At 34.9% G+C, this 14,786-nt stretch overlaps 2 protein-coding genes across 7 annotated transcripts in view; one reads left to right on the top strand and one right to left on the bottom strand.

Moving 5' to 3' along the window:
- The first annotated feature begins 568 nt into the window (after positions 1-568).
- Positions 569-9,116, top strand: LOC765087 (stress-induced-phosphoprotein 1). The gene is made up of 9 exons (XM_030998898.1): positions 569-672; positions 2,379-2,505; positions 3,062-3,164; positions 3,975-4,095; positions 5,001-5,097; positions 5,811-5,972; positions 6,946-7,049; positions 7,547-7,722; positions 8,370-9,116. The coding sequence occupies exons 1-9, from the start codon at positions 661-663 to the stop codon at positions 8,455-8,457; spliced, it is 990 nt and encodes a 329-aa protein (XP_030854758.1). The 5' UTR covers positions 569-660; the 3' UTR covers positions 8,458-9,116.
- Positions 9,117-11,260: 2,144 nt separating this feature from the next.
- The window catches only part of LOC105447140 (lysosomal-trafficking regulator), a 74,640-nt gene continuing 71,114 nt past the window's right edge, over positions 11,261-14,786 (bottom strand). For all 6 annotated transcript variants that reach the window (XM_030998892.1, XM_030998893.1, XM_030998895.1 and 3 more), the window contains one exon: positions 11,261-14,550. In XM_030998892.1, coding sequence (XP_030854752.1) covers positions 14,373-14,550 — 178 coding nt within the window. In that variant the 3' untranslated portion in view covers positions 11,261-14,372. The remainder of the gene's footprint in view (positions 14,551-14,786) is intronic.

The raw sequence follows: 14,786 nt of genomic DNA, 5'->3' as shown, positions 1-14,786 counted from the left end.
CCCCCCCCACGATGAAAAATGTCAAAATTTGAAATTTCGAGACAAAAAAAAAAAAGGGTCTGCTTACCCCCCCACTGAGCGACTTTTCGGCTGGCTGAGTCGTTGCGATTTTTTTTGGACTCCAAAAAAAAAAAAAAAGTGTCCGCTTACCCCCCCCCCCCCCCCACCCCCCACTGAGCGACTTTTCGGCAGGCACGATTTTCAAATTTTCGGGAGCTAAATATTTTTAAATCCCCCCCCCCCTTGAAAAAATCCTGCGTACGCCCCTGTCTATGACGCACAACGCGTGGTCACTCAGGGCGGCAAGGGCCACCGTGCATGTGCGCCTGTACTGTTTGTATAGCTAATCCGTATAAAGCTTTATTTCTAAAAAGTTAGGCAGGCGAATGACCGTTATGTAGGAGAAAGAGGCTCACCGTTTCCCCCCAAAACTCACACAACCCTCCTTTTCATAAATATGTTAAAATGATTTCAGTTTAAATGTATTTTTATGTATTATAATGCATCGGATAATCAATTAATGAAATTTTATTTTGATATTTAATTTAATCAATTGCTTTGATATAACAACTGGAAGAAAGGCAAAACTGTCTACTTTTTCCTTAGGTTTGTGAAAATTAGTGTTGATCCAGAAGCTTCGGAACGAACGAACGTGCAAAAATGGCAGAAGAGGTAAGATTTGTGCATATTCTGACATTAAACGAAGACAGAATTGGTATCTACATAGATTCTGAAAATGTTTTGATTTATGTGATTTGAACATACATATATAACTTAATTAGTTTGTTTGGTCGTCCGCAGCGGAAATTTCCTTATGATTGTTCGTGTGATTGTGAGTGTGAGCAGAAGAGCGTACTGTCCCCATGTAGGCCTACAGAAGATTGAAGAGCTAGATCTAGGCCTACGTTATTTTGTTCAACGTGCAATGCCAATGTGCGAAACGAAACCCACATGTGTTCGTGTATAATTGTACACGTTCATATTCATGAATCCCTACGTTTTACTATACTTACTATTACTAAATCTAGGAACAAAATGAAGACAAAACCAGAATTCAGAACTCGCCAAAAAATTGGCACTTTCGACTGTTTCGTGACAATTGATGACTTTGTCTTTGTGAATGTGAGTTTGTCTTGTCTCTTGATTCTGAATAAAAAGCAGGAAAATGCAATCTTATCTATTCTGTATTCAGTTCCATTCGACTCATGGATGACGATGTTGTGTTTAAACCAGCGCTTCCAACTTTGGGAACTGCTTGGAGGAAGATTTTTTTTCTTCAGGGGTGATATTGAGCACTTTTTTTTTACTCAACACCCCCCTTAATTTCTTGAGCGTTTTTTAAAACTGAACACCCCCCCCCCCCCCTCATTCATCCGGGCTAACTCGGACCAAGGGACAACTCGGCCCAGCTGCAAAAATGGATAACCCTAACCCTAACCCTAACCCTAACCCTAAACCTAACCCTAAACCTAAACATGCAAAAAATTACCGTTTTCACAGCTGGGCTGAGTTGTCCCCTGGTCCGAGTTAGCCCGACTCCCTTTCAAGTTTCAACAACCCTCCCCATGATCAAAATTTTGTTTACTCAACGTACCCTCTTGAGCTATTTTTTTCCTTCTCAACACCCCCCCCCCCCCCTTGAGCATTTCTTTTTTTACTCACCACCCCCCTCCAACATCCCACCTCGGCCCAATATTGAGAATTTCTCAAAATGCGGGAGGGTTGACACTGACGGCCCTGGTTTAAACAAAAATGAAACAGCCACAGTAGTCAAATGGAAAGGTCCTACAAAACTTATGGAGTCTATGCTTGTTTGTCACATGTTTTAAAGACTAAGTCCACTCCAAAAATAATTTGCTCTGAATAGATGCAGAAAAAAGAGAAACAGCAAAACAAATTTGAGTAAAATCGGATAACTAGTAATAAGGAAGTTATGAATTTTTGAAAAATTATGAAAAACTGGAAAAATAGAAATCACTTCACAAATTGCCACTTTGGTTATCAGTTTGTGACATCATTGCCTCACTATTCAACAATTGCTTTATATATTTTTATCCCATCAATTTCCCTTTTTATCCCCCAAAACTTGATGTCCCCATGCCTTTGCCCAGGTCATGTGATTGATATCATATTGTGGACATGACATTTCACAAAATCTTTTATGAACTTTGAAGAATTGATACTATTTTCTGAATATTGTATATTTATAATCATTGATTTTTATATGAATAATTTATCAAAATTCACAATTTTCATGATTTAACTGAAAAACATTACTCTATATTAGTGAAACCAAAATTACACTTTATTTAAAACCCATTTTAACACTTGCCGATGAATGGACTGAATTTGACAAATGTCTGTTTCCCTCTATCCAGGCTTTGAAACTGAAGGAGCAAGGAAATGCAGAATATAAGAAGAAAAACTTTGATGAAGCCATTGAGCTCTATACCAAAGCCTTTGGGAAAGATGGAACCAACTTATCTTGTATCACTAATAGAGCTGGTAAGTAAAATGAGTTGTATTAAAAATAGTTGGACTATTTCATTTATAAAATTGCTCCATTTGCACAAGATTGTACAAAATTTAATATTTGTTTCAGAACATAGGTACCCTTTTTGTAGGAAAATGCACAATTGTCAGATACACACAACTGAAGTATTACATTTTCATTAAGGATAATGTGGAGGAGAGAATGAGAAAGACGTTTCACTTTATCTTAACAAGCAAGCAAACAAACGACAATACCAACAACAAAACAAACTTGATGATAGTAGTCAAAAGATCTTGTGACTGATTTGCCAATTTGAAACCTTGCATGTGTAGTGATTTTTTTTCAAAACTTTAGAATTTGTAATTTAAATCTATATTGTTGTAAATTTCAAAGATTTTCAATGTTAATTTCCTTGTGACGTAAATTGATGTGACATATGGGTATGGGAAAATAATAATATTTTTATAGTATATATGTATGTTAATATTTCTTTACAAAATGGCATCAGAAAACTTAGTAAATAACATACATATAAGAATATATTTGTGACTTATCTTTTGATTACAGCGGCACATTTTGAGAAAAAAGATTACAGTGCTTGCAGAGAGGACTGTTTGAAAGCAGTAGACCTTGGCAGAGAAAATCGAGCTGATTTCAAAATGATTGCAAAGTAAGAAGTTTGTGTAAGGGTTTTTATACTTTCATTTTAGTACCTCTTTGAGGACAAGTGGATTTGACAGATTTCAATCCTTTAATAGGGTCGATATTGTAGAGATCTTTTATGTGAAAATAAAAACACTACTTATGTTCTTAAAGGGGAAGTCAACCCTAATATCAAATTGGTTTTAATAAAATCATGGAATCTTTGAGACAAATTGGCAATGCGGTCAGAAATTGTGATAACATCCCCTCACAATTCACCACTGATCTGAATGACAGAATGACCCAAAATCTCTATTTCTCTGAATGTTAATTGTAAAGTAGACCTATCTTATATGTAGGTGCATATTGAGATAGGCATGAAGAAAATGTATCTTTTGATCAAAATGGAATTTATTGACATTTCTTGCATACAACAAAGGATAGAGTGTGAGGTGCTGACATCATTTGGAGACTGCGTTCCCAATTTGACTCACAGATTTGAAGTATTTCATGAAAAGTTATGGGTTTAAAAATTCCATACCTTTCTTATTTATTATCCGAATTTTCTCAAACCTTCACTGATCTCTTTTTCACATTTTCCTCCTTGTATTAAAAAAAATTTAGTATTAGGGTGGACTTGCCCTTTAAAATGGATCTTGTTACTTCTATTTCTGAAACCATGTACAAATTTCAGTGCACAGATTTTTATTTCACTTATTTGAGTATATATAGATCTTTTGATATGACACATAAAGAAGGAAAATGAATTTTCACCCTATCTGTGACACTTGTTAATATCATAATTTATTGTCTTTTCAACCATTTTGTTCTGTTGCAGAGCATTTTCCAGAGTTGCTTCATCGTATGCCAAAGAGGGTGATTTTAAAAATGCTGTCCTTTATTATGACAAGTCTCTTGCTGAACACAGAACACCAGAAACACTGAAAAAGAGACAAGAGGTAAAGTAGATACCAGAGTGGGAAATTTTTTGTAATTATTACCTGTGCTGGATTTTAATTTGAAGTATTTATAATGGAATCATATTCAATCATATTCAATTGATTGGGAAAGTGGTTCTCCTCTGAAACATGTATATTACCAGTGGTGGAATACATGTGGCACAGCCTGCAATGTAGTAGCTATTCACTCACAGAACGAGGAGGGGAAGTTTTTAATGACAGTATTTATGAATTACACAATAAGAAGGAAGAAAGAGAAGAAGTATACTAATAAGAATGAAAAGAAGATTAATAGATACATTACAAACGAGGCAAAATCATCATAAATGTATACTATAGGATGATCTTTCTTTTGAAAATAGGCGGAATGTGAATCTGAAGAAAAAGTCTCATAAAACAATCCTATTAGAAATTCTATTGAACATGAGCCTTGAAAATATTGAGATCTTGAATGTCAACAGTGGATGGTGGCAAAGAGTTTCAGTCTGTAAGTGTTTTCAGAAGGAACGAATAATCAAAAGATGTTGGATCCAATTTCAATATAAGACTTATTGCATGATCTCCCTGCTGAACGAGTGACGGGTTGAAGCAGGTCTCGCACTGGAACTGTGAGGTACCCTTCATGAGCTTTGAAGAAGAAGAAGATGAAAGTAGTTAGTCTAGCAACCCTTCTACTTTCAGCGCATGTACTCCAATCAAGATCTTCCAACATGGAAGTAAAACTACTTTGCCTGCTGTAGTCATTCTTGACAAATCTGGAAGCCCTACTTTGCACTGCCTCAACTCGGGATAAGGTTATAACTGTTTTCAAAGAGTTTTAAATTGATGCATAAATTAGCCAGTTTCAATTTTTACTTATACAGACTATTATCATATATGTAAATCCATTCTTTCTTATAATACAGGTTGAGAAGAAGTTGAAAGAGCTAGATAGATTGGCATACGTTGACCCTGAGAAATCAGAGGAAGAAAAGGCTTTAGGGAATGCTGCATTTCAGAAAGGTATGTATGTGGCATGTATCCTCATGATTTGTTAGAACTGGGCAGAACTGCCAATACGACACCCACGAAAATATCACTCAGAGGGAATTTATCAACTGATTCTATATTAAATTGAAAGTGAGTTATCTAATGATTTATTACTGCTTTTATGCCTCCGCAACGAAGTAGCTTTTCAGGTTGTCCGTCCGTCTGTACATTCTCATGATCGGGTTATCTCAAGAACCGATTGATGGATTCCCGCCAAACTTGAGTCATGTATGTATCTTACGGAGCCAATGAACTGATTAGATTGGGGGTCACAAGGTCACAGGGCTCATTATGTATGCAAAAATAGCTTGTGATTGTGTTATCTCAAGGACTGATTGATGGATTCCCGCACATCTTGGGTCATGTATGTATCTTGCAGAGCAAATGAACTAAGTAGATTTGGGTCACAAGGTCAAAGGTCACAGGGCTCCTTATGTATGCAAAAATAGCTTGTGATCGCATTATCATTAGAATCGATTGACGGATTACCATCAAACCCAAAACATGGATGTATCTTGCAGAGCCAATGAACTGATTAGATTCTAGGGTCATGAGGTCAAAGATCAAAGGGTCATACATGTATATGAAAAATAGCTTGTAATCACAATATTCTGAGAACCTGTTAATGGATTACAATCAGTCTTGAATTTAAAAAATTGCTTCTGTTTTGGTTTGTAAAATCGCAGGAGATTACCCCACAGCCAGGAAACATTACACAGAGGCCATCAAAAGGAATCCTGACAATTGTAAAATTTATAGCAACAGAGCTGCCTGCTACACAAAGCTAGCAGAGTTTAGACTGGGTCTAGACGATTGTGAAATGTGTATTAAATTGGATCCTACATTTGGTAAGTGTTTCTTGTTGCTTCAGTTAAGAGGTTGATCATAATCTCAATGTATTAAATTCTATAAATGTTCACATATGAGTTTTGAGATTAGATTGACTGATCTCATAACAGATTCACTTGTTGAATATATAATTGTGCTGTGCATGAATTCCTCTATTCAGAAAGAAAATTTAAATAATTTCCAAATCCACTGCAACCCAAGTATTTTGTATCAATATTTCATGAGCAGCCTTTCAAAAATTAATCTAATTTGGTGCCAGTGTCTTGAAGACCTATGCTCTTATTCAATGACAGTGTTGTGATTGCCTTCCATGTAAGAGACCAAGTAGAGAAAATTAGTAGGTATTCCTTTTTATCCTAATTTAACATTTTTTACCTCTGTTCAAAGACATACCTATGATTGTGCCCTGCACAAGATGAAAGCTGTGTAACAAACAGAGATATATAAAACAGTGCCTTCTCCACCTGTTTCAGTGCTACTCACACTGATCACAGACTATTTATGGCTCTACACATTGACCCACAAAAACCTACACATCTATTTCAAGCATATCTAGATGCACATGTTTTTTTATACAGCTGTCTCATATTTCGTTTATCTCAATGCTTACTCCTAACCACACTTTACCAAGGCTCTAGCACAAGCATTACATTTCCAAAGATGATTGATTTAAATGCTTGCGGTTGGAGGAGCAGTTAACCAACGGTAGCTCTTTGTAAACATAGGTTTAATACAAATCAAGGTTGTAAACTGGTTATTTGGTATATCTGATCGTTGGATCCTAATTTCATTGTTTCACTGGACATCAGCTTAATGTTAAATTTGAATTCAACGTAATTGTATTTGTCATTGTTTGGATCTCTCTTTCTTTTCTATACATACTAATTCCTCTGAAATGTAATGATAGTGGTATTCTTTGTCAAGAATGGAAAATGATATAAATATGTTTCTCTCATTATCTTATTTTCACAGTCAAGGGCTACCTCAGGAAAGGAACTATTCTAATGGGTTTGCATGATTATTCTAAAGCCAGCATAGCATTTAAACAGGCGCTGGAACTTGATAGCAATAATAAGGTAAAACACTTATTTGTCGTGAAGTTTTGTTTGTCATTCTACAATTTTTGAGATGGAGGGGTGCCCATGGAAAGATGTTAGCATTATCCAAGTTTCATTGCCTACAATCCAACTCCATTCAATTTCTTGGCTATAGAATACCATGCACATTAACCTTAATTTTCCTGATGTTCGCAGTAGTGATGTTATAAAAGAAATACATCCCAATGAATTTTAAGCTAAATGATATATACACATTATGGCCAGGTTGTAGGCACAGTTCAATGGAATGAAACAAAAGAAATGTTTGTGAAAACTTTAGATTATCAAAGATGTGCTCATTAGTGGTCTTTAAAATTGATCAAAATCCAGTGACTAGGAAACTACACTGCACAATCTCTTTGAAATATTTAATCAGATATTTTACTCCTGCTCTGTGAGTGTGTTTAAATCTATCGCATAAGTCTTTACATTTTGGTCATCCTGCGTAACAAATTTGATCATGCTTCCAATGACAGGAAGCTCGAGATGGAGTGTATAAATGCTCAACATACTCGATGCCAACGGAAGGTATGAGTGAGGAGGATATCAAGAAGAGAGCTATGGCCAACCCAAGGGTTCAGAAGATCATGGAAGACCCTGCCATGAGGATGATCCTGGAACAGATGCATAGCAACCCAGGGGCTGTCAAAGAGTAAGTAGATCACCAAATGATGGTGTTGTCACATCTGTTTGTTCCTGAATCCTTAACGGGCCAAGTCCTATACATGTAATTCAACACTCCTTATGTGCCTTCACCTCTATGTTCCTACACTTCTGACTCCTGTTTTCCTATTCCCAATGATCCAACACCAGTGTTCTTCTGACACCTTTTTCTCTACAGTTGTATGATCCAACTCTTGTACACATATTCCTAGGCCTCTCTTTAAATATTCCCACACTTCGGTGTCCCAACACCTTTATCTATGTTCCTACAATGCTTTCATCCACCCCAGGATTTCCTACACCCCTAACGATGCAACACATGTACCTGTGTTCTATCACTTCTATGTTCGTACACCTGTCCCTGCACCCCTACGTTACTAAATTTTTGTCAACCAACACCTGCAAGGAAATAGCACTGTAACAAATACTTGTGGAACACCCCTATGATCCAACACCCCTGTTTATTTTAACTTATCATGATATTGGAGGGAAGGGGGGGGGGGTGCTTGGCTAGTGAAGTTATTTGTCATTTGATAAGGAGGTATTTTGTTTAGATAAGAAGTTAGAACTGGTAGTACTAAGTCTGCTCTTTAAAAAAAACTTTAACTCTAATTTTATTTTTCTTTATTTATACAGACATTTACAGAATCCCGAGATTGCAGCCAACATCCAAACCCTCATGGAAGCTGGTCTTATCAGGCTACAGTCCGGTCCTTCGTTTTAGATAACACCCCAACCATATAGATAACACCCCACCCCATATCTGTATAGTATTGTGTGTAATATGTCATTCCCGTAATCTAGGATTGTCTGCTTGTAAAGCAGTGGAAGTGATGGAATCTGCATTCAATTTGTTTCCCTCTTGTTTATCATGATTGTATCCATTGGATGTACATGTTTAATATTGATTTAATTTAGATAAATGCAAAGCAATTCTTGTACCACGTATTTGCTTTCTGCACTGTACAGTCCCCATTTGCTGCTAACATTTATGAAGAAATCAGTTCATGAGAAGTCTTGGCAAAGCTAGATTATTATTCAATTAAATTTTTTTTCAAAGAGAGAGAGATGTAGATATTCAATCATTGTGTTTGAATGTGCTTATGTCTCCATTTCTATTAATCTCAGGTTGGTTATCCATTGTTAGGGTTTAGTATGAGCCTAAGCTGTTGGACTAATAAGTTAATATTGTCTGTTCTGAGCTAGAAGGGTGTTAATTCTGTGTTAGGGCTTGACTTAACATCCTTTTAGCTCCATGACAATCCATTCTATTTTGTTAAATCTGTTCAAAAAATGATTTATAAAATCGGAGAAGAAAAGTATTTTGTTCTTGTAGCATTTTTATTTCATACATCAATTTGATAATATATCAAGTTTGGTGTAAATTCTACTTGATTGGTAGTAAACTATTTTGTTTATGATGTAGCATTTTATTATGCAAATTTTGTAAATGTATCGACAGATGACAGAAATGCATTTGTCATTTCTACTTGTTAGTCCAATGAATCCTATTTATTTTAATAGCTGTAGCTTTGCTTGTAATTGAATGGCAGCATTCAGGGAAGACTAAAAATAATATACCTGTATATCATTGTTCATGTTCCAAGTTTATATCATGTTGAACTGTTTCTCTTTCTAATGTACAGTTTATAATCGGCCAAGAATCATTTATATGCAATCACCTGTCAAATTAATCGTAGAATCAAAACTGCTGTGTGTGTGCGTAGATAACTCATATTTTATTTTATTCGCTTAATATTACAATCCTCTACTAATATCAAATGAAAAGGAGCCTTTAATACCACTATTCAGGGATAAGTAAAACTATAAACAGTGTTCCATCCTTAAAAGATTGCCTGCCATCTTTTTACAAAGCTTAACAGTGCATTGATCAATGAATGGAAAGTCTTGATGGTTAAATTCTGAACAACGTGTACAATATTGTTCTTTGGCACAAGTTCAGTGATTTCCAACTATGTTTGGGTATTCCTGAGAAGTACGCACAAACCTTAGGAAACTTCATGCTGTTATTTCACCCTGGTTTTGTCACCTTGTGATACAAAGAAAAGGAAAATCATTCCAAATGCCTGTTCTGTACAGTACCACATTTGTCATTGAAGTAACCCCGTTTATTTTTTGAATAGGCATATAGTAGCATACTGAATAACTATCTCTCTTAGATCCAGGGATTTTGGGTTTGAAGTATGATCACGGCAGAGGAATGTCTTTGAAACGGTCACAGAACTCGGTGCTAGGATAAAACTTGGTTGAGCAATATTAAGAAGGTCCTATTTCTTTTCTCTTAACCCTATCTTAACTGGGCTATTTCAGACCAGGTTTTTACTGAGGGGGGGTCAATTTGACCCCCCCCTAAGATCTCGGCCGTTTCACCGCCGATCGCCGCGAAAATTTGCATGCATGTCAAGTGAAGTGTAAAGAATACTATGGTAATTTCAATTTTTTGAAAAATTCACTCATTTGCATATTTATGCTAATTTATGCAAATAAGGTCATACAATTCACATTTCTGCCCATAAATCATAGATTATTCATATTTAAGTATTCTTTTTCACTACATATATTTATTAGACCATTTGGAATAATAATACAACACAAAAAATTGGAAGAGCCAGGTTATTACTTATGTTATCTCTTGTTTTGATAATTTCTTATGTATTTCATTGTTTTTTTAACTTATGTATTTTTTTTGTTTTTGTTGTTTTATTTCATTTATAACTACAATTCAACTATTTTGACCCAAAAACAAACATCTAAACTTTAAACAAGACTCAATAACCAATGTTTTATCTATTTTTAGGAAAAATGACTTTTACATATGTTTTGTACACAAATCATGAAAATGAGCGATTTTCGGGCTGACATGCAAAGACAAAAGGTCATGTGACCTTGTAACCGTAGGTCCGATTTTCGAAAAAATTGTTTTAAAAGATGCGTAAGACTCGAAAGTAAAAAGTCGTGAAAGGAAAATTTTATATCTGCCGCGGTTTCGGAGTAGTCGCGAAATTTCTACAGGGGGGGGGTCAAATTGACCCCCCCCCAGTTGACATAGGGTTAAGGTTTCATATTAACTTCTGGTCTTGATTTCACTGTATTGTAATTCAGAAGTTTGCGTATATGTAGATTACTTATTTTGCAGTAGAAATTGTATATTTGTAATTATCAAACATGACGATGGGCACGAGGCTAAATGTCTTGTCAAAAATGGCATTTTTGTTAAAAGTTGATTTCATGCCTAAGATGGATGTGTATACTTGTGAAATTTTGAACAATATCAATAAAAGAAACAATATTTCAGATCTGTAATTTCCATTCAGATGTCTCAATTATATAATATTTTTGTCATTGTCTACACCCCTGTTCTCTCTTTCTCACTCTTTTTCTCTTCTTACTCCACTTATTGCTCCAATCTCTATCTCCTCTTCACCTGTACATCTATCTGTATCATCAAGTAATTAATAATAATCTGACATTCTGGAACAATAGGAAAGGCGATAAAAACATTGAAGTCATTTCACCATAGTACTTTGTATATATTTATTCTTTGCATATATAAAAATACATTTTGTACATGCTGCACAAACAGAGTTGCCTGTAGACAATACCTTGGCAAATTAAGTTATATAATTAGTACTAACATCACATCTCTCATTATGTAGGTTGCTCTATCAAAATATAAATTTGAATTTTAAACAAATGCATGGTTCTATACTTCCAATTGCTCCACAGATAACTTAATTAAAGTACATACTTGATAGGGAAAAAACACAAATGCTTGTTAACACCAATATAATGCTGATGGGTAAATCGGTCACATGCAATTAAAATAGCAAAGTAATCTCATGTAAAAAAAAAAATGAAACGATGATCTGTTGTATATGAACTCTCCCCTGAAATAATCTCCATGAAAATCAATGTTTATATTTGAATCAAATTGATTCCAGTTATGACGGACGAAAACAAAGGAAAAATAAACTAGTTCTTGAGTCGAGCAACCAAAAGTAATCTGTTTTATCCAAGTTTCAATGAGATCAACTAAACCGTTGATTCAGGGTTCTTCTTGGAAAAATATAAACATTCAGTGAGGGAAGCCAAAGACAAGTGGCACATTTACAAGTGATCTCAACTACTGAATATGTGGAACCTCAGATATATTAAACAAGGCAGTCCACCGTTCGGGTTAACGTGCTAGAACATGCATCACCGAAAGGCACATTTACATCTATTTCTTGCTCCACATGGTAGCTTGTGCACTTTACAAGTATTTTCATCCTACACAAATGCACATGAATATGAATAAATGGATTTTATAATGTGTTATGTAGGGTAAATACAGAGTTACAAAGGGTTAACATGTATTAGTTACCATTCTCAATCCTGCTCTGTATAAAAAATAATGAGAAGAAAAAAAGCATTTGTGACGAGAAGCAATTGTTTTGTAAATGACAAAAGCCCATAATAAGGGAAAAGCTATGAAGCAATTGAAGGGAAGAAAAACAATGAATTCGCCTTTCTTTAAACTTTTCAAAGGAAACGGATGTAATAAGTTCCCTGTGCTTTGTTGCTTTATCTGTTAGTATTGGAGAGGTAATGACCTGAACATTTTCACTTCAAAGTGATATTTGGCACATTTAGCAATTGAGTGAAACTGAAACAAGAGGCAGAATGCAAATGAATAAAATAAATTCTGGCCAGTCTAGGCAGTGACAAAACTCGTGATAAAATGTATGATTTTATATTTACAGACAAAATATATCATGATTTAGTGAAAAAGAAAAAGAGATGAAATTATACAAATATTGCACCAACTCAACTTTAAATCTTAGACTTTAATTCTGTTACAAGGTATTTCTGAAACATTTAAGACTACTTTTGTAAGGAAAAATATCAAACTGATATGATTCTCTCTTCCAAGCCTTTCATTTTTTCAGTGAACTAGATATGTAATATAAAACAATTTTGAACACTCTTGTTTCATCCAAAATAATTGCATATAGACTATACATGTAAACTTAGAAAACCAAATTTCCCAATGCAATTTCATTCATAAAGTTCATTCATAAAGCAAACAACCATTTAAGTACTTGATATACGGTATGTTTATATAATGCTTTAATGGCATTGCACCTCAAAATACACAAAGTATAACAAAATAATGTACAAAGCTCATAGTGATTACCGTCTTACAAAAATACATATTTGCAATCTGCAATATCAATAATATGTACACTTGCATGATAGCATAAATGTTAATGAAAATGACATATAAAGTTGTATATTAATTGATCTATATAATAGGTTTGGTATAAGCATAATGGAATTCTCTTCACGGTTATGTGAATATATATCTACACATTGGACGAAAATCAGGATAAATTATTTTCTACTGAATTTTATTTCAAATGCACCCGTTAAAGGCATTCATAGATGGAAGCCTTTAACCCCAACATATTCAACCAGACTGAAAATGTAAAATGTAGCATAATAGATGTTCTAATAGATAGTAAATTCTATTAAATGACACCTTATCTATATATACATGCAACAATAACTCCATATAAATGCTTCTAGAAGACTCACTTTACTAATGCCACTTCTTTGATTTGCTGGAGTGGAAGCCAACTGATTTATTTCAGAGTGTAATAAAATAATTCTACAGCCTGTTAGGATACCATTATAGAGAGAACACAACAATACACACAAGAGACAAAATAGCTCCCAAAGACTGACAAAAGCAAATTACGTGTAGATATTACTGTATTTCAAAGTGAATATAATATGCATTCAAAGCACATTAAATATGGATTAACTACATGTACATGTAATCCATGCTATACTGAGATTGAGAGATGTATACTTCATACTGTAGATGCTCATGTAACGAGTGAGTGTAGATTGTAGAGGGAACATAAACAAACAAGCAACCTATACAAGAGAAGAGCTAACAATGATTTAAAGTCTTTCATTGCGAAAGGCAACTTCTTTCTGAACACAGACCCTCCAAAGTTCAGACCATTGCTCTAAGCATAACACCATTGTGTATCTAAATTGAGAAATAAGCAGTGATGTTATATATACTCAATGGACATTAGAAACAAGAAAGGATGACAAAATTGGCTTTACTGTATATTTTGGGAAAAATAATGTGTTGAATATGAACTTGCTTCGACGAAACAACATTATATTAATCTCACATTGCTAAATTCCTGATAACGCCTCCTATGCTTCAGCCTACAGACTATTGATCAGTAGATAGATATACATGTAACTCAAATCCCTCTCATTTCTGATTTGTAAATTTGTAACTTAGATATATATTGATTTCTATATTAAACTTCTGATGTCTTTCATGATTTTTACTACTTCTGCTTAGTACCACCTCCTCAAATGTCAGAGACAGTAGGACACTGGAAATCCTCTCCTGTAAAATTAGAAAGACTGCACACCGGATTATTTTTCCTTCAACTTTGGCAAGACATACTTGTTTCCAGGTTACTGGTATTCCAAGTACTTTTGGGATGCAGTGATTACTTTGGCACCCTTGTGCCTGTGGTCAGATTCCACGGTTTCTGGGCGCGTTGAGGAAGATTTCAAACTTGGACACCTTTAGGAGCTTTCCTTCTACCTTTGTGAAGACATACTTGCTTCTAGATTACTGCTGCTTCCACTGTTCCTGGGCGCGTTGAGGAAGGCTTCAAACTTGGGCACCTTCTTGTTGGTGTCCTTCTTCCCCCAGGCAATCACCAGACCATCCTCATCACAGGTGAACAGGAAGTGAGAGTCGTGACTGAATGTTAAGCTGTCAAGACAAAAAGGAGAATTAATATTGCAGATTAAAAATAAAACAAGATTGAAAGATAAACCAACAGGAAATGATGAACAGGACAAACTTTTTTGTTTGTTTGTATTACGTAAAAGAAAAGCCATTTACATTATGGTTAAAACTTTGCTCTTGTACTAACATTTCGATATCAAGGTGGAGGTTGCTGCAACTTTCATTGTGACATCACAATGTGGGACCATAGTGTAAACAGG

Source organism: Strongylocentrotus purpuratus, unplaced genomic scaffold (genome assembly GCF_000002235.5).
Source record: "Strongylocentrotus purpuratus isolate Spur 01 unplaced genomic scaffold, Spur_5.0 spur5_scaffold_5, whole genome shotgun sequence".
In the NCBI taxonomy this organism is placed as follows: Eukaryota; Metazoa; Echinodermata; class Echinoidea; order Camarodonta; family Strongylocentrotidae; genus Strongylocentrotus; species Strongylocentrotus purpuratus.
The sequence above is the reverse complement of the archived record's forward strand: the minus strand, read 5'-3'. Positions and strand labels throughout refer to the sequence as shown.

Bases quoted from the DNA above. Each gene is read 5' to 3' on its own strand.
- LOC765087 (XM_030998898.1), top strand. The intron at 5,973-6,945 runs GTAAGTGTTTCT...TTATTTTCACAG, and splicing joins TAAATTGGATCCTACATTTG to TCAAGGGCTACCTCAGGAAA. The intron at 7,723-8,369 runs GTAAGTAGATCA...TTATTTATACAG, and splicing joins AACCCAGGGGCTGTCAAAGA to ACATTTACAGAATCCCGAGA.